Consider the following 20,596-nt stretch of genomic DNA (forward strand, 5'->3'; position numbering starts at 1 on the left):
CCAAAAGTGTTCCATTTGAGATAGTGCTTTTATTGAAGCAGTTGAGTTGAACTGTCAACCAACATCAAGATCATCCTCTGAGTGTAAAACTCTCCTCACAATTCTAGTTTGATCATTAATAAAACTCTGCTTCTGTAGTTACTTAATGTCACGGAAAAACATTGACAGAAACATTGCAGAAATGCCAAATAAGCACAACATTTATTCAAAATGTATGAAATGTTAGCTTGAATGCATGATCCCAAGAACAGATGTATGACTAAGCTGAAAAAAAATAGAAAAAGCAAAAACTGGAAAGATCCTCAACACTAAAAGACTCCTAGGACTTTGATTTCGAAAAGGTATTTATTGGTGAATAATGAGAATTTGGCATTTGTCCCTTTGGATGGTATTACCTGTTGTGTTTTGTAGTGGTTGTATTTTGGAGGGAGGTGGCTGGAACACAAAACCACCTATTAACATTTTGGTTGTTTCTGGGAGGCACCAAGATTTGTCTTGTCGCACTGCAAAGTAATGTCCATACCATGGAATCTTAAGAGATAGCCATGATATTCTTAGAGACGTTTAAGCTAATAGCAAAGTGGAAACCAAGCCGTAGCATCCCAAAGAGTGGTCTGGTGTAACGGAGGTCCTTGAACAGCTTCCACCCACCCAACTCTAATTGAGGTGGGATCCCACCAGACGGAGATAGTGCCAGGGGTTCCTATTTTTAACTGGCAATCGGCTTTGTCTCTTAGGCATGAATGCCCAGTTCTGGTGGTAAAGAATTTTCCACAAGACTCATGGAGTGGGAGAGAACCAGCTATTTATATTCATGCTTTGAGCTTGAAAGAGAAAAAAAAAAAAAAGCATAGGAGTAGTTAAGTAAAGAAAGCACCAAGAAGGGGAGGCAGATATGCTTCTTGCATCAAATACAAGGTGATATATTGCATTGTTCGGGCATATTTTTGTTGGAGGCCTTATTTGAGCTCATTCCCTAGTCACTAATGTGATTTTGCACAAGTTCTCTCTCCTCAGCTTTTGTCTCTTGAAAGAAAAAATAAACTGCTACATTATAGATTTATTAGAAGAATGTTTTGAGACAATCAATGCATTAAAAATGCCCAGTAGAGTCCCTGGCACCTGGGAAGTGCCTAATAAATGAATGCTCTTCTTGTAGTAGTCAGGCTTCGTAGGATCAAATTTATCCTGAGTCCTTACCTTTCTTGAGGTTAAATCCATTCCAATACATGTATTACCTATCCCTGATTTGGATCATAATCATTTACCTGCTCATTCCAGGATACAATTAACAGACACATTCTCTTTGGGCACATCATCTTTGGAATTTCTATCGGAAACCCATTTGGATTTTAAAGTTGACAATAGGCAACTCGAAGTGGGGTATTCTGTGGTTTCTGGAGTGCTTGTCATGTTCCCTGCTTCTGTTGGCACCCAGGGGAGAGCTTGTGAGTTGTGACCCAGGCTAGATCATAAACATGTATACCTGTAGATTTACTGTCAACTATTATCTGTGGGGCACCGCTGTGTATGTAACATGCTAGGTTTTCAAGTTTAAGTCAGGGTTGAGACCTAACAATATAACCTTTCTTCCTTCATTATTACATACCCACACACACACACATGCAAATGTGTGTGTGTGTGTGTTGTAGGTTTATGGCAAATGTCAAATGATGTTTTGCTCTTTAGCATCTATGCATTTATCTAAATCACAGTTTTGATAATATGAAGGTACATATTTTAAAGTGTCATGGGAAAACTTTAAATCAACAGAAAACATATTTGGGAACAATGAAGTAAACCAACTTTTTAAGGTCCAAACATCCTGTAAATATCTTTAAAATGTTCAGCAAGATTTCTGGCATTCCAGGGTCTGACCTGTATCCTGATCTTTTGATTTTTATCTCATACTGTCCAGATTCTGATGCAAGGCAAAAATCCGGGCATAGCTTGGAAGTATGCACTTCCCAAGGTCATGAATGGAACTCAGCCGGCCACGAAAAGACACGCCCACGCCTGGAGTACAGTGCAGTCAGAATGCTCCGTCTCTTGCGGTGGAGGTAGTTGATTTCCTGACTCCAAGTTTTCCAAGTCTGTCTCTCCTTTAAAGCAGGTTCTTTCACTTCAGGCTTCCTTAACATTGTAAGGTTTAAACAAGCCACCCAAGAACTGTCCTTTAAGAGAATCCTCACCATAAAAAGCGATTATTATTGTACCGTTTCAGGATTTTTCTGTGTAGAAAGGAACCGATTTTCATAAAGCTCAAATCAACCAAGGCTCAAAAGTTACGCCTCTGAAACTTACGGGAAAAACATATAAAATGTTTGTTCGTTTATAAACACAAGCATATATATTTTTAAATGTTCAGCTTATGACTTAGTTTCCCTCAATCCTGACTTTTCTGTTGTTATGAACCTCTCCCTGGGACTTACAGAAGGGAAGGTCAAGACAAGGGAGAAGACATCCGGGGCCAGCTGAAGACGGCTGTTTGGAGTGTGGGTGTCCCCTCAGGGTTAAGGCCAGCAAAGTCAGTCTCAGAGAAATAGATCACATCTGAGAAATAGCCCTGGCAAGGAAGGAACAACAGCAGCCATCCACTCAGCAAGTAGAAGAGTGGCATTTTACTTAGATGTCAAAAATGTAGCATATTTTGGGGTAAGTCAGTTGTCACATTTGCCCCTTTGGGAGGAAGAATAAAACCCCATAAATAGGTTCCTGGAACCAAGGCATGAAGGTTGGTCACTCATTCCCTATTATTCCAAGCACCTGGTGACCGTGGGTCTTCCTTACGGGGTCCATCCCACTAAGCAAAATAAGGCCTTTTGGAATCAGGGATGGAGCAAAGATACAGAAAATGGAGAAAATCTTAAGCCCGTAAGGCCTGTCTTCAGGTGTCTATGCTAATTAGCAAAATATGAAGAAATACTTTTTAAATATTAATATATATGTAAAATAATTAAAAGGTGTAATACATTTTTAGTAATAAATATTTTAAAGGCACCATGCTATAAAGAAGAAAAATAATTTCCCACAATTTTTAAATCAGCAATAGCCAATGTCAATGTGTTGGTCTGTGTCACTTTGTCTTTTTCCCTGTGCATACATAAACATGTTTCACAGTCTGAGACACAAACCACAGTGTCATTTTTTTATTTTTTCTTTACTGAATGGAAATAATGATATAGACACATCTTTTCACTCCACCCTGTTTCACTTACTCTTAAATTGTGAGCAGGTTTTCATATAGCAAACGTTCTTTGAGAACATTTCCAATAGGTTCCTGGGATTCCAAGGAGAGTACAGTGCTTTGAGAAGGAGAGAAGTTTGATTCGTTTTCTATTTACAAGGAATAAATCCTACCCAAGAAGAGGCTGCAGCAGAAGTGTGCTGTACACTTGCCCACCTTGCCTTGATAGCAACCCCTTCACGTGACTCACAGACCATGCTTATGTCCTAAGCACAAGAGGAGAAGGGTCCAAATGAATAAATTCTGTTGAAGTTAACTATTAAAAATTTTGGGAATTTCAAGGTGGTTTTGCTAAGTGCCTCCGGAAAGCAAATCTGCTTCAACCCCAGGAGCTGGACTGACTGCTAATCGTTGTAGCAGGAGTAACTTTTTATGAAGGAAAAGTACCATGTAAATAAAAACAAACACAATTCAAAGGATAGGCAGCATTCTTGTTTGGGGAGCTGAAAATACAATTATTTCCAGAAGAATTTATGCCTCTGTCAGGAAGTCCTGAAATGAATTTTGAAGTCAAACAAAAGAGTCCTGGAAGATAGGTATGAATACATATTCAGTGAATTCAACATTTTGCTTATGTGAGCATCATACTGTAATGGAAGTATAAGATGCTTCATAGCAAAACAGAATCTTAGGGTTCCCATACGTAATTTACCAGTGGTTTTTCTTTGAAGAACATTATCCATTTGATGTATGTAAATGATTCAAAGCTTAGTGGGATGTTTTCCACTGTAGTCACTCTGTTTCCAAAAGGTTGTATTTATCATTTTGTGGTTCTAGAATCCACATCAGTTTTGAAAACTAAGAATCTATTAATACATGTTAAAAGTGTTAAAATATGAACTCTAGTATCTTGAAGGGGGAATGGAATTCAAATGAGTTCAAGATTTTATCAAAAAGAGATGTTTTCACAAAATCTTTGGATTCCATTTCTAAAATAAGATATCACAGTGCTGATAAATCAGAAGCTAAACTTTTGAAATAGTTATCTGTAGTTTTCACTTTGTAACTTCTGATGTCTTATTAGGTTACCTAAGCATAAAGGCCCTTTGCTTACGAGATCAAAATACTCAAGTCAATTCCTCATTCTGCAATGCAAGAACCAAGCCAGCAACTGAACCCAAAATATGCAATGCTTTCTCCTGCCCGGCCTAGTAAGTCACCTGGAAATGTCTTTCTGTTTACATTTGTACGTGTTTGCCTTGATTGTTACGAGCTGATGAAAGCCTACCTTTAGTAACTTCTAATTGAAAGAGATGCAAAGGTAGATGCAATGCCTAAAAAAAACAATAGAAGAACAATATGGTTGAGGTTGAAATATGACTTGGAAAACACATTTGCTTTAAACACTCACTCGACATTGGCTATACAAATCTAACCTTGGGATATGAAGGTGTCTTTTTTGAAAAAAGTTTCTCATAAAGATTCCTTTGCTCTGAACTGAATCAAACAGATACTTAAACAACGTAGGATCCTATATTAAATTTGCACGTGGTTGTAGGTTTAACTTTTATATAAGTCATCCAAGAATTTACAAATCATAATACTATGCAGACCATGAAACCCCAAATGCAAATTACACAGTAGCGAGACACAAAAAGAAAGAGGTACAGGCCAAGTGGTGAGTCCATTCACTGATGGTACCCTCTGTGGGACTTAGTGAGTGTGTTCCTGGACTGATTTTAGCCACACTTGTTTGAACACGAATTTTAAGTCATCTTCCCAGCCAAATGCAGTTTCTCTTTAGGTGATTTATCTTCTGCCAAATATATTTATACAGAATGGACGGAGTTTCTTCTAAAGCAATGTTGCATTCACCAATGTTTTAGATCATCTTAATAAGTACTGTTTGGTTTGTGGTGATACAATCATATTACACAATCTTTATATATATATGCATATTTTTTTCTTTGTAAATAATAGTGCATTTGCCATAATCATTTGGGGTTTCAGCTCTCCACCAATCCTCTATGCCCATTTGTCAACCAAGTTTTTCTCTTAGGCTCTGGAACCAGATGTATCATGGACACAAAGAGGAGAAAGAAATCTGGGGGGTCTTCCATGGATTTTGCTCTTTTGCTAAGAAAATATCTGGTTCTAAGAAATATGCCAGTGGCTCTAAGCTATGATTAGCAAACAGTGTTACTGACCATTGTGGAGTAATCTACTCTTTAGGTGGTGAGGTGTGTTTACATACCTGTAGGGTATTCAATACACTTGAATGGTGAGCTGATATTTTGAGCCTCCTTCCCATTGTTGATTATTCCAGCCAACCAAAAAAAAGGGACCCTGTTTACATGTACATCATGAAAAGGGAGAGAGCTCAGGTCATGGACTTCCCTGATGACTACATGTCAAAATGCCATTTGATGCAGTAACAGATTTACTCGCTATCTAAGAGCAGGACAGCCCCTTGCAGTGGCCCTGCAGAGGGGGAATAGTGACAATGGCAAGATCTTCTGCCCCTTCCATTATTATTTCTCAGTATTTTCTGCTGGAATGATGGGGCCTGTCAAAAATTATTCTTCCCCAAGGAAATACTGGAAAGAAAGGTTTAGACTCTCAGAAATATAAGGACAAAGGAATTTATCTGTGCTAGCTCCATTACTTTCTCATGTAACAAACACATCATAAGCACTTACTGTATACCAGGCCCTCAGGTGAGAACTGGGGAATGGAAATGAGTGACAGGTAGTTCTTGCCATTGATGAACCCACAATCAAATGGAATAGATGCTTATGTGAAGAAATAATTGAGATGCAGTGCAATCTGTGCTTTACAAATGTTATGTATAAAGAAAAACTGTGGCAGATAAAATGGACAGCGTGGGGGTCTGAGGGCAGGTGGATTAAGGTTGAGGTTGGGCGGAGCATTGGCCTGGGGCTCACAGGTGGAAGAACACGCATGTCATGCAAAAAGTCGATTTGGGTTTCTGATTCTGTTACAGACTTATCATAATGGGAAGAAACTTGAATTTGCTAGACAAAAAATGCCATTCTTACAGGCAACTGTTGAAACTAATAGTTTCGTAATGTGTTCCCTATATAGCTGATTATAAGGTATAAATAATTGTCCACATGAGGAATTATTCTATTTGATAGCATCTTTAAATAAGATAATAAAGCTTATACAATGTTTTGGAACACAGGTAATCATAGAACCCGTGTGCTAAATTCTCTGAACTAAAGGTCTTTAATGTCACACATGTGCTTGTACGGGAAACCGGAGGGAAAAATTGTAAAAGTAGGCAAGGTGACAGAAAATCAAAGGTATAGGAAAAACATACTTGATGTTATTAATATTTTATTTCCTAAAAATATATTTAGAGTATTTCCAATCCAAGATCGTGTTCAGACCTTGCTGCTATGGCTCAGATGTGAGTTGTATCTGGTGCATCTTCTTTGTGCTGAGCCTTCAAATCATAGAATTTTAATTAATCAAAAGTAGTAGTTGAAAAGGATTAGTAATTTCAATGGATCATCATTCAAATATATACTGAGTCTCAGACAGCTGTAGAAAATGGGCCTGGCAATTTTTGAATAAAGAACACATGAGGGTAGATCTCTAACCCATCAAGAAATGTAGGACTAACTGGAAATGTAATTTGGGGACCTGACTCCTTAGAAATACCTTCTGTGTGACCATCTCTCCTGCACACACATGTCCCTACCTGTCTCACTGGTCACTGTTCCATTAGCCTCATTAGTGTACTTTGAGTTGACTTCCACTGCAGCACTTGTCAGAAAATATTGTCTTTATTTGTTCACATACCAACCTTTTGATTGTGTTGTATGTTCCTTAATGGAAAGCAGCCTGCCTCTTTCATTTTTCCAATCCTGATGCCTGGGAAAATCCCAATCAGTGTGGCTGAACGAACTGTGCAGATATTAAAATGGCATAGCTCTCTTCCCACGCAAAGGCAGGAATATATTTTCCCCCAGAACCATGTGGTAATTAAATGCGATTCTTTATATCTGGGTAACATGTGTGTAGGCCTCAACATCTGTCAAAGAACTAGTATAAACTGCCTTTATTGGTTCTAAAATTGATCTAAGGCTTTCATCGAGTGCTTAATCTTTCACAGTAACTGCTTTGGAAGTGACGAGACAGAGTCCCAGCTTAATTGGAAGTAATTTTCTTTTTCCCTGAAAGTTGGATGCCGGGTGAATGGAGCGTGTGCAGCAAGTCCTGCGCTGGGGGCCAGCAGAGCCGAAAGATCCAGTGTGTGCAAAAGAGGCCCTTCCAGAAGGAGGAAGCGGTGTTGCATTCTCTCTGCCCGGTGAGCACACCCACTCAGGTTCAAGTCTGCAACAGCCATGCCTGCCCTCCAGAATGGAGCCTCGGGCCCTGGTCTCAGGTAACTGGGAAAGACTTAAAATCATTGGTCTCATTCCCCGTGCAAGATGCAGGTGGTGAAAATACAGGTGTCTTTGCTCCTGGAGAGGCTCTCACCTGTTTACATCTTCATGGGAATTGCATTGAGTTAATGTGGTGGTGACTAGGAATCTGCATTGTAGCTCATGTTTTTAGTGATTCTTATGAAACCTGAAGTTTGGGAACCGCTGTCCCAGAGCTTAGCATCTTCCTTACAGCTCCAGAAATTAGAGGGTGGGGCCGTTGAGGCTACCCTAGTGAGCACAGCTGGAGAGGATTTTTCAGGGTAGAGGAGTGGCATAGAGACCTGGCAACTGATTTCTCCAACGCAAATGGAGAGGAGGAGGCAGAGAAAGGATCTTTACCTCTTTCCTATTGAAGCAAGAGTTAGAAGGCCATGGAGAATAGTTGGGCATAAATTGGCTAGTGTGAAAGGCATAAAATTTTACAGTTGTAAGAGGTATAGAACGACCTGTCATTCACAACTCAGAATTCCCTCTGAGGTAGAGGTTCTCAACAGGGGCTGAGTTTGCCTTCCAGGGAACAGTTTTGATTGTCACATTTGGGGGGATAGGTGCCACTGGAATCTAGTAGGTAGAGGTGAATGTCCTATACACCCCAGGACAGCTCCCATAACACAGACTTCTTTGATCCAAAAGGTCCATGGTGCTGAAGGTGAGAGACTCTGCCCTATAGCACCCCATGGTAGGTGATAGCCCAGTCTCTGCCAAACCCTGGGTGGGTAATAAATTGTACAGAAGAAATTGTAAGAGTTTCAGCACCTGAACTATGAAGCCACCTGGCAGCCACTGCTCCCATTTCTGCCATGCCTTCCTTTAGGGTATTTTTTCAGTTCACCAATGTACTAATATAGCCCAAGGAAAGGTCAGAGTAAGCTTTTTTATTTTTATTTTTTAACATTAGGACTATGTCAGGGAAATAAGAATAAGGGGCTAGGAGGAAGAAAGAATATCTTTGAGGTTGTTTAGGGCTACTTGCACATGCAAGTGTATATATGCATTTATAGCTGAGGGTAAATCTACTCTATGACTGTGAGTCTGGTCTCTTTCTTTGCAGTTTGGGATTTTAAAGAATTGTTTTGGCCAAATATGTATGGTGGACATGGGTAAAGGCAAACCGGGAGTTTCGAATGAACCTCATGAAATGGGCTTTGTAGTTCATGGAGTCTATCCCAAATTTCACATGAAAATATTTGAGTATTTTCTTTTAACATGAAAGGGGGCCTTCTGAATTTGCTATTATAACCTCTTCTTCCTTTAGAGACCACATGTCTAGGAATCAAGTGTAAAGTTTTGCCATTCTACCAAAGAACTGCAAGCATAAAATGAAGATTTTTATTAATTAACCAATTGGGAATTTTGTATGTGAACGAGCAATGCTATGTTGAATTGTTCATTTCTATGGTCTGGCATCAGGTGAAGCTGTGTGCTCATCTCTGCTACTTAGTAGCTGTGTGAGTGATCTTGGTCAAGATGCCCAAGCTCTCTGATGTGTGGTCACCTTTTTTTGTAAAAGGTTAATAGTAATTATCTCATGCTTGTGAGAGAGTTGTGTGATACAGGCTCTGGTACTCATGCTAAAATATGCAGCATGATGTGGAAGGCATTACTATTCTCTGCCACCATGGTTTGCTAATATATCATTGCCATTCCCTCCCCATCTCATGCATTAGAATTGACATGGGTCCTCTGAACAGGCTTAGCATGGTGCCCCAGCTGACTGCATATTACCTCGGGGTCCTTCTTAGGGTAGGGAATGGTAACACATCCCTTGAGGACAAATCTGAGCCTGGAGCCAAAGTGTTTTAAGTGACCTTGGCAGAGTTTTTGTGAGGGTCAAGAAAGTGAGAGAAAATAAGTTGCCTAACCTGAAGCTGTATAGTATGCAAACTTATGCACAAATGAGTACTTACATACTGTTCCCAATAGTGAGTGTAATGCCCAGAGACAGCAGGCATTGGGGCTAAGGACTAAATCCTCCCCAAGGCTGTTACTGTGCATACACATATTTTACACCTACCCGTGTGTGCTATTATTCTCCTTGTTGGAGATACTAGGAGTCCTGTTTAGCTTACTGCTCAGGTCAACTCTGCCTTGTGTCAGAGAGAAATATACACGTGGTAACACTTCAGCAAAGAAGCTCTACTTCATGATGAACTTGACACAGCAGCCACTGCAGATTTGGAAAGTGAAGGCAAATCACGGACAAGTTACAGGTTTTCCTGGGCCTCCGGGTGGATTTCTCCTGCTGCAAAGGACTTCACTGAGAATTTTGTTCAAATGCTTAAAAATAGAGTTGCAAACGTTTATGTTAGCATGGTCTCAGCATTTGCGCAGAAGAAAATCATCTGAAGCATGCATGCAAACGATATTTTACATTTTGCTTCTCAAGTGCTCCAAGACCTGTGGACGAGGAGTGAGGAAGCGTGAAGTATTGTGCAAAAGCTCTGCTGCGGAGACCGTCCCCGAGAGCCTGTGTACCAGCCTCCCCCGACCCGAGGCGCAGGATGGATGCGTGCTAGGACGATGCCCCAAAAACAACCGGCTGCAGTGGGTCACCTCGGCGTGGAGTGAGGTTTGAGTTTACATACATTGTTGGAGTGTTTTTTTTTTTTTTTTTTTTGAAAGGCTTAGCTCACCTACCAGTATTCAGGTTCACAAAGCTTCTTTCTGTAATACACGTATATATCAGGTACTCACTCTGTGTCAGTTCTTCCCTCCTGATTTCTTCAGCAAACCTTGAAAAAGCACATGTCACACTGCTCAGGTCTGTGGCTGGGCAGTGGGGCCACAAAACTTCATAAAGCACACATAAGGAATGCAAAGTGCCGCAGTAGAAGTCTGTGCTTCTGTAGGAAACCTCAAGGTGCACCCCAAGACCGAGTTCTTGGCAGAAGAGATTTTCCAGAGAGTGTGAGCCTTAAGGATGAGCAGGATGGAGTTGGGGAGAGGTTGTTGCAGACAGAGGGTGCACCGTATATGAGAGAACCATGACGGAGGATCCTACGCATAGTAAAGTTGGGACAGGTGGGGTAGAGTGGCAAACTTCATGAGGGCCCTGGGTGATAATCTAGAAATATATTCTATCAAAGTAGGGGAGCCAACTGAAATTTTAAAGAAATGGAACGATGTTCTCATTTTAGAGATAGGCAAGCTTAGAAGCAGGGAAAGCCTTTATGTGGCTATTGCAGTAATTGAGACAGATGATAAAAGTGTTTTAGGGACAGAGAGAAGCAATGCTGTTGAGTTTCCAAAGAGGCCACTGGGGTACCTTCAGGCAGATGGTAGGGGTAGGTTGAAAAGAAAGAGGTGAAGATGCTGCCTAGATTCCCGGCTTGGGAAACTAGATTGAATTCACAGACATAGGAAACATAAGGAACGCATCTAGTCCAGAGGATACAATGGTGACAAATGATGTCTCTGCTTTCAAAGCATTGATAGTCTGATGCCAAGATTGAGAAGAAAAAAACCAATAAGGGGGATGGTGAGGTCCAATAGAGGGAGGGGGCTTCTATCCCATCTGTGCCCTTTTATTGTGAGTGATAAGCATATGATTTATGCAGGTCCCTATCACACATGTTAGTAAGAGATACTATAACCAAATGCCTAAACACCAGGGCTTGAATCAGACTTACCCTGGTTTAATATGGGTGTGACTTTGGGTTAGCCACTAACACAGCTAAACCTCGGGAGCTAACAAGTATACCTCCCTCATAGAGTAGTAAGGGTGAAGGTCACTGTCTTGTGTTGTACACAATATTTACACTCATGCCAATTTTATTGATATATTCACTTTACCAGACTCCATATGTTATTCCATAATACTATTTACAGTTCTTTTCAGAACATTTTCTTATACTTTTTCCACCTTTTACCCCCTTGCCATAACACAGCATTAAGTTAAATCTCAGCCAAGGGTAAACATAAAAGATAGTTATTTGTTGTACAGTGGTTCTTCCGCTCACATGTCTCTTAACCCTTTTCTCTGGGCCCAGACTTTGGAGAGGTCTCACATAGACCTAGACCCCCAAGTGTTTAACCCCATGCCTGTGCATCCAAATAGTTCTCTGATCTATCCTTCTGCCCGTTCTAGGAGTCTCACAGTCATGTGGCATCTCAAGGTTCTCTTTGAGCTCTGTGACTTTGGGAAAGTCATTCTAATTCTTACGTTTGGTTTCCTCATTGGTAGCATGAGGGACTTGGCTGCTGTATCTTTAAGATCCTCTCTCCCATGCCTCTAATTTCATGTGGACGGTACAACCTGCATCAAAATGTATCTGCCCGATAGATGTGACAGTGCAACAATCACTCTTAACATGTCCTTTCTTGGTTGGCTCTAGTGTTCTGCAACCTGTGGCTTGGGTGTGAGGAAGAGGGAAATGAAATGCAGTGAGAAGGCCTTCCAGGGAAAGCTGATAACCTTCCCCGAGCGAAGATGCCGCAACCTTAAGAAACCGAACCTGGACTTGGAAGAAACTTGCAACCAAAGGCCTTGTCCAGCCCGTCCAGTGTACAACACGGTAGCGGGATGGTATTCATCACCATGGCAACAGGTAGGTGCATTCAAATTCTGGAGGTTTGTATTCAAGTGAGATGTGGGAAAGGAGGCATTCTGTGAATGAGTGCTTTTAGTCCACCGCCAGTTGTCCAAACGTGAAGAACCAAGGGCTCAAAGTCTGAAGGCAGAATGCCCTGTGGTCTTGGGTCAGTTCTGCTGCCTATCTGACCCCGGGCAGGTTACATAATCTGTAACCCCCAGATTTCTCAGCTAGAAAAAAAATGAGATAATGAATATAAGATACTTTGCTAATGTTGGTTGTTGCTGCTACTAGTAAAACCATCACTGTAGCCTTCTGTTTAGAAATGCTGCTCAGTCTTTACTCATTTGCTTCTTAGTAACATAATACTAGCATTTGTCAAACCCTTCCTATGCACTTTAGTAAACTAAGTACTTTCACTTAATCCTTGAAACAACCCTACTACTGGGCAATATCATCCTTACCTTGTGATGAGACAGGTAATGCTCAGTGTTCAGCAATTCAGCCAAAGACAGCAGACTGTAAGCTCATCAGACGGGATAGGCACCCTTCTTCTGAGAGGATTTGGATGGAAGCTTTGGTCACGTCAGGTTCATTCCTGTTGGCTAGGCTTGGAGTATGATGCTAGGTTGCAGAGAACAACTTGTCCTCAGGAATCGAAAGCTCTGTTATGGGCCTTATGGCTTTCTAACCAATAGGGGCTATGCATAGTAGTATGGATTTTTTGTAAATTTTTATAATTGATTCTTATAAGATTGAGATCAGCAAAAAAGTGCCAGTATGCCCAGACTCTTGCCTGTTTTTGTAAATAAAGTTTTAGTGGAATAGAGCCAGGCTCATTCGCTTATATAGTCCCCCCAACAGCTGAGTTGAGTAGTTGCAACAGAGACCATATGGCCCACACAACCTAAAATATTTACTATCTCATACGTACTTAGGTGATTTGATGACAACCATACAGCTAATATTTTCCACCCCAACCTATTTTTTTCTTCCTGAATACCAAGTCCTATGATGGTGAGATAAAGCCTTCATCTGTCTGCAATAAGATTAGAGGAAGGGATAATGTAGTGAATTTTTAATCCAAAACAGCACCAACAAAAAGTGAATTTAAAGTGCTGCATTTTTCCCTGATAATAATTCCCTTTTTTTTGTTACAAAATATATTAGCTTTTCATATGTGTATCTGGATAAAAAATAAAGCTGACAGTCTTCCTCAGTTGCCTATTTTTTTAAACTTTTGATTGGATAGTGAAATCACTGCCTTCTAAAAAGCACTAAATCCACCATGACAACTCAGGTTGTCTCTGGGCACTGAAGATATAATTCTGAAGCTGCCTCAGATGATCTTTGTTGGTCCTAATTTTGGACTATCTCTTCCACTGTTGCATCTGCACGGATGGTCTGGAATTCCTTAAATACTGTGATTAATTCCCTGGATGTGTCTGTATTTGTTTCTGCATTCTTATGGCAGCTTCTGTATTTCTGGAACGTCTCTTCTTTATGAGTCACTTAGCAGGGAGACACATACTCTGGGGCTGGATAGATAGCATTTGCCTAAAGCCCTTCTCAGCAGATGAAAGGGCTCACACTTGTTACGATAGACTCTGCAGCCAGTAAGCACAGGGGTCTGGCTCCAGACAATCTTTGGGTCATCAGCAGGCATCTTGGTACTATCATGAAGCACAGAGCTTCCTTCCATGTGATGTCACTGACCTTGGAAAAGACGCTTTCCAGCTGCATTGAATCTGACTCCTTCTTTCCCGCAGTGCTCAGTCACCTGCGGGGGCGGCGTGCAGATGCGATCGGTCCACTGTGTTCAGCAAGGCCGGCCTGCCTCGACTTGCCTGCTCCGGCAGAAACCTCCGGTGCTGCGAGCCTGTAATACAAACTTCTGTCCAGCTCCTGAAAAGAGAGGTAAAGGGCACTATAGGCTCTAGAGAATTTTCCAAAAGCCCACTTTGTTTGGTTGTACAGCTTATACAGGGTACAACGCTGGGGCAGTTTGTGATCTTGTGTGAAGGATCATTGATTTCCATGATGCGCTACCGCTTTAGCCATTAATTCTTACTCTGGAAGTAGGAAACAGTCATCTTTCAAGCCCATTTTTTAAAATTATTGAATAAACAAGTGAAAAAGTAACCACACCATGTGTACCGTTTTAGTCCCAGAGATCATGCTAACCAGGGGGAATAGGAGAATGAACAAGAATTGCCCTCAAAGAGCTCATATTTTAACCGAGGAGACAAACTAGAGTCACTGACTGTGACTATGTATTGCCTTTGGACTGCACCTTAAATGTTTTCTTAGTTAAAGTCAGTTCCAATGAAGTACACTGAGTACTGATGGGGAAATGGAAATTCAATTATCTGAGTGAACTGTACCATTCTTACTAGTCCAACTTATTTTAAAGTAATCTGACAAATACCAGGAAGTATTTTTCAGCCTAATCCAATTTCCTTGTGCTCAAAAATCAATTTCTAGCATGTAACTGCTGGGTTTTCTTTTTTACGTAGTCACGGCTTTTCCAGGATTGCCACGCACTGACTCTCTGTATGGCTTTGCATCTCAGTTGTTGTTTATCTACTTCTTACAGTCTTAGCTCCAGGATGGGGTGCATCACTTTTCCTTCCTCTGCTCTTCCCCATTTTACCTGAAGCTTGCACAAAACATGTTGCAATTGCTCAGAGCCCGATCATCTCCCATCCTCGCTGGAATTCTACCTGGGGAAGAAATGGCCATTTGTGAGCAAGGGGTCTTATTCTTCTAGCTCCTGTCCTCATTTCTTTACCATCAGTGATTTCTCATTTCCACCCTTTAGTCAGGTGGCCACAGATGAACCCACAGACTCAGCCTAGAAGGCCACGAAGTGTAAGCCCCTCAGCACTTTCAGGAAGGCCAAAGGACAATTGTGCAAATTGCTCAACACAGAGGCCACTGGTCTTATTTCTTGTTCACCTGCTGTGACACCTGGCACACAATAGGTGCTCAATGTGTTATACGTATAAATACCTGAGTGCCATGAGGTCCTCTACATTACAGCAAAGTCATTAAGCACATGGCACTCTTCAAGGGATAGAATAAAACAGGGTCCTGTTCTTAAGCTTCAAGCTCAGTGTCTCCGAGAAGGAGGAATAATAAGTGGTAGTGTGTCATGAAGGTGGTCACTTCTACCTGTGGTACAGGAATGACGGGGAGTCACACGGGCATGTGACCAGAGGTTATTAAAAGAGGGACTTTTCTCCTTTTGGAGAGGTAGAGGGCACAAACCCTGGTGTTTCTTTGGGACCAAAAATGTGGCTTTTTCTCCTAGTTCTCCCATTCCCCTCCCTCTCACCCCGACATATAGGGACAGTGCCCAGCCTGAACTACTACCCCGTGCATCCTTCTCCTGTGTTACTCCACAGCGTGACTACTACAAAACCCATTGGAGTGTATGTTTTGGCTGTGAGTAGTGAGCACGCTCAGGATGACCAAAGGAAGAAGATTCAATGCCTTGACTTTTCTCAGAGTCTATTGCAAGGATGTGGAGACAACCCATGTGCCCAGCAATCCATGAGTGGATTAATAAAATATGATATATGTATACAATGGAATACTACTCAATTATAAAAAATGACAGTGATCTAACACCTCTTATATTTTCCTGGATAGAGCTTGAGCCCATCCTCCCAAATGAGGTTATCACAAGAATGAAAGAATAGGCACCCCGTGTACTCACCATCAAACTGGCACTGACTGATCAACACTAAGGTGCTCACACAATAGTAATATTCTTTGAGGGTGGGTAAACTCAACAACTAATGGATGCAGTGAGCATTGTAGTGGGGGAGGGCCTGTCTCAAATCATGGTTGGGATAGGGCAAAGTCATAACATGTAACCAAAATGTACCCCCATGATTTCCTGAAATAATAAAAAGTTGAATATAAAAAAGATACCTAATAAATTAATATTCATTCAAGCAAAAAAAAAAAAGTAAATCAAATACTTAACTCATAGTAGAAGCCAAAATAACCAGCTACTAGCAAGCATCATTATAACTATACTCAAAAAGAGTACTTATACTGATAGCATAGGGATATAACTCACTTCTGCTGGTGGGGCAGGGAAACCACACCCTAGAGCTGGCCTTGTCAGCCACCGTCATGTCCGTACCTCCGACTCCAGGGGGACATGAGAGCCCAGGGGAGAGTGTGGGGCAGAAGCATGGCATGAACTAGCTGATGTTCTGAATGGATCACGGGGCTACTGTGAGATAGGGGAATGGGGATTTTAGGCAGAAGAATCAAAGCTTGAGGAACTCTAGGCAGTTCTGAATCACAGAATGACAGGCTACAAACTCGGAGCAGCAGGAAAAGAAGTAGGAGATCTCAGAGTCTTGCATGCCCCGTCCAAAGGCACAATGGACAGTCACTGAAGGATGCCATTTGGGTGCCTCTAGGGATGAGGGGGTAGATTGAGTCAAAGCTTGAGGCAGCTTAAGGCTTGCATAGGAGGAAGGAGATAAGACATTCTAGCCATGAATGAGAATATTTACTTATGTATCCTATAGACCCTAAATATTTTGAACTCAACAATGTGCTTTAAGAATACAATAAAATGCCTGGGCCCTAGCTCCTAAGTTTACATAAAGACCATTTTACATATAATTTCACAGGCATTCTGTATCTCCTAAGGCCTATCTATCTGAATAAGAATTCCTGATGTACAATGTCCTGCTTCCAATAAATAATGACATCTGTCACCTTACTAGAGCTCCTAAAGAAATTAGGAAGGACTAGTATTGGCTTAAATGCACTCATTTGCAAACTGGCTATGAGATTTATTTAAGCCTACACAGAATGGTGGAAATAGACCTCAAATCCAGGTGTGTCTTGACTCCCAATATATTAGGCTCCTCAATCCCCCAAGTATAGTTCATGGACCAGCCGCATCAATATCCCTTGGGTACTTGCTAGAAATATACAATGTCAGTCCCTACCCCAGACCTTCTGATTCAGAACCCGTGGTAGCTCCCCAGCTGTGCGGGGAGAATCGGGCATTGATCTTGGACTAGATGGGACTTTCACATCCATTTTTCCCCACCTGATTAAATTTTGCTAATGGTTGCAGTCCCTTTTGGGATCTTAATCCTGCCCCTGTCTCAGTCCCCTACCAAAATCCCAATGTGTAATGGGAAGAGCTGCACAAGGTAGGTAGACCCAAAGTTTTTGTTCTTATCTTAAGAAAAAGGCTGACAGCATTGTCTTGTTTTAGAGGATCCATCCTGTGTAGATTTCTTCGCCTGGTGTCACCTAGTTCCTCAGCATGGTGTCTGCAACCACAAGTTTTATGGTAAACAGTGCTGCAAGTCATGCACAAGGAAGAGCTGAGCTTCGTGTCCACACCTCAACACCCTAGTTTCAGCCTCCAGAGAGACAAGCCACCTTTGAGATCAGAAGCTGAGGACCGCAAATCATTTATGAGCATTGGTTGAGGAACTGGCTCTGAGGAACACACAGGTTGTCACCAGGCTCCTATTTCAATTCCCTGAAGCACATGGTACTCTGAAGCACTTGAAAATAGGAAGCGATGACAAATCTGACTTTAAAAAAAAAAAATCTTTGGTTTGCACTGTTCTACGAAAGAAGTTGGTGAATCACACTGAGATATGTCAACTTTGGTTTTGAACTTCAAAGGGTTTGAGGGCAAAGACATCTGGTTTATAAAGGTCCTTTAAGACTTTGCGTCCAAGATAGACCTGGAGCAGTCAAATGTGGATGGAACTTGCCTAACTGCGGCGTGGAGTTAGTTCACAGTTTCATAAACACAGTGAACACCCAACCCAGGAGAAGCCAAATGGTGCTCACAAGTATGCTTGCTGCTGGACTAGCAAGCTTCATGTTATGTTTATTTAGTGTGTGTGTGTGTGTGTGTCTATTATTTTGTTTAAAGTATATTCTGGTTGTAGAGAGTCTCCGAGACTAAGATTAATAACTTGAAAAGTATTCCAGCAACATTATCAAAACAGGGCAACATGGACTATTTCAGTCCTCCATGTGACTGACATTCATGTTCAGGACAAAATTCATGTAAAAGGCAAAATATTGATGTCCTTTACATGATAGCAACCTCATAACTTTTGGTGCTTACTGAACCAGTATGTAGGAGGCCAGAGCCTGCTCTTTGGGAATGAGAAATTGAGAAAATGTTTATTTCTGGTTAAAAAACATCTAGGAGGCCATCATTTATAAAAATGCTCCTTACATATTATCAGAGCTGCTTGGAAAATTAAAGACCACTTGTGGCTTTTTCCTACCAACTGACATGTTTAAATTTTCCCTGGGATTTAGGTAACAAGAATGAACCAGTGGCAATAAAAAAATCCATCTGTCTTCTTGCTACGTTAATATTAATAAATCATCCTATACCAAGACTTTTCAGTGAATAAGTATTTTATCATTTTTCAGAGAATATTTTCAGTCATCAGAAGCCAGCAGTTGGCAAGCATTAATAAACTGAAGATTGTTCTCAATTGAAAAAACACCACGCTATTTTGCCAAAACCAAAGTAATGTGTGAGACTGTGCCCTCCTGTAATTTTTTCAGAAGTGGTTATAAAGGGCATATTTATATGCTTCCACTCTATTCCTGAACTTTTTTTGCTGAATGTAACCCAGTTTTACTTCTTTAGAAAGTCTCAGTTCTAGCTGGATTAACCAGCTCAGCATAACCAACTAGACAGTGGTTTGTTAAATTTAGCAGCATCCTTTGTTCCCACTCTAATTATAATCATGAGTTCTGGTACATACTCAATAATTAGGAACTTCTCTCAATCTCCTTGGCTTGGCCTACGATAGTGGCCATTTTCTCATCAGGAAAATAAAGGTTCCACACCACCACGCCCTTGCCCTCTGAAAAACGGCAAGTTCTTTGTTTCTTTATCTAATTATCATTTTATTATTTTATGGAAAATTAATTTATTAATTAATAGCCTATTATGTGTTCTCACTTGCCTCTCTAAGTGATATTAATTTTGAGGAAAAATGTTGAATAAAACCATGGATTATAGAGAAAAGTCAAAATATATGTGTAATATTTAATTATTTTATAAGTTTTATAATAAAGTATTCTGTTTCTTTATCTTTGAAACTTGTTTAGTTCTTGCATGAGTTAGTGAGAAGTCAGTTATTTCCAAGGTAATTTAAATGTGTAAATGTTGATCAAGAATCTAAGAGATAAAGTCCATTCAATTAAGGATTTAGAACAAAAGAGCGGAAACTTTTTCGTGGATGATTGCACCGAATCTGAGAATACTGATAAGCCCTTTACAAAATCAGGTTTTATGCCCCACGTACTCTAGGAGCTTCAAGTATACTTTACTTAATATGACAGCAAAAGCCAGTTGTGCTGGAAATTGTAGTCTGAATATTAAAAGCCACTTCTCTGTTCCTGACAGTAAGGCCTTTTTGTGCATAATATTCTATGCACAAAGCCATTTCAAACTAAACAAATTGACCTCCAAGTTTTAATGATGTTTGAGAAGATTTTCAATAAATGTCTTATTTTCATGTACCAAACGCTGACCAGTGGTGCCCCATTTAGAAAATCCTGAAAAAGCTTTCTGCACTCCGCCTGGTTTGCCGAGTGTGCCAGTATAATGAAAGTGCCCTTATTTTGAAAGCTGGTCAAAGACTCTACTGATTGGATAAACATAAGGGTTATATTTTTAAAGAAGAATCTCAGTAACTTCACTGAGAGAAGGAAAGATAAGTAAGAAAAAACCATGAACTGCTGAATCCTATTTGGAAACCAGAAAGCATCAAATGCTGGGATGAAACAGATGAATATTTTACCTTCTTGAGGAGACACCGAGTTATTTTGTTCTATTGTAATGGACATGTAAACATGTAGTTGTGGCAATCACTTAAGATAGAGCTACCATAAAAGTATGTTTTTTCTATTTGAAAGGTTTTTTTTTTTTTTTTTTTTTTTTAAACAGAGTCTCACTCTGTTGCCCGGGCTAGAGTGCCATGGTGTCAGCCTAGCTCACAGCAACCTCAAACTCCTGGGCTTAAGCGATCCTCCTGCCTCAGCCTCCCTGGTAGCTGGGACTACAGGCATGTGCCACCATGCCTGGCTAATTTTTTCTCTATATATTTTTAGTTGGCCAGATAATTTCTTTCTATTTTTAGTAGAGACGGGGGTCTCACTCTTGCTCAGGCTGATCTCGAACTCCTGACCTCGAGCGATCCACCCGCCTCGGCCTCCCAGAGTGCTAGGATTACAGGCATGAGCCACCACACCCAGCCATCTAGTGAAATATTTTTATAAAAAGACAGACAGGAAGGGGAAGGGTAGTGGGATGAGACATGAGACAGAAATAAGACGAAAGAAGAAAAAAATGAGGAAGCAACTGTTCTCAGGTTTTCCAAATTTTG

General features: G+C 40.8%; 1 protein-coding gene across 1 annotated transcript in view; it reads left to right on the forward strand.

The window, feature by feature from the left end:
* The window catches only part of ADAMTS18 (ADAM metallopeptidase with thrombospondin type 1 motif 18), a 122,802-nt gene extending 105,253 nt beyond the window's left edge, over positions 1 to 17,549 (forward strand). Inside the window, exons 17-23 of the mRNA XM_045533099.1 lie at positions 1,919 to 2,060; positions 4,272 to 4,398; positions 7,397 to 7,601; positions 10,031 to 10,213; positions 11,979 to 12,191; positions 13,946 to 14,093; positions 17,434 to 17,549. Of these exons, the coding sequence (XP_045389055.1) occupies positions 1,919 to 2,060; positions 4,272 to 4,398; positions 7,397 to 7,601; positions 10,031 to 10,213; positions 11,979 to 12,191; positions 13,946 to 14,093; positions 17,434 to 17,549 (1,134 nt within the window). The remainder of the gene's footprint in view (positions 1 to 1,918; positions 2,061 to 4,271; positions 4,399 to 7,396; positions 7,602 to 10,030; positions 10,214 to 11,978; positions 12,192 to 13,945; positions 14,094 to 17,433) is intronic.
* Positions 17,550 to 20,596: the final 3,047 nt, after the last annotated feature.

Source organism: Lemur catta, chromosome 20, assembly GCF_020740605.2.
Source record: "Lemur catta isolate mLemCat1 chromosome 20, mLemCat1.pri, whole genome shotgun sequence".
NCBI classification, from domain to species: domain Eukaryota; kingdom Metazoa; phylum Chordata; class Mammalia; order Primates; family Lemuridae; genus Lemur; species Lemur catta.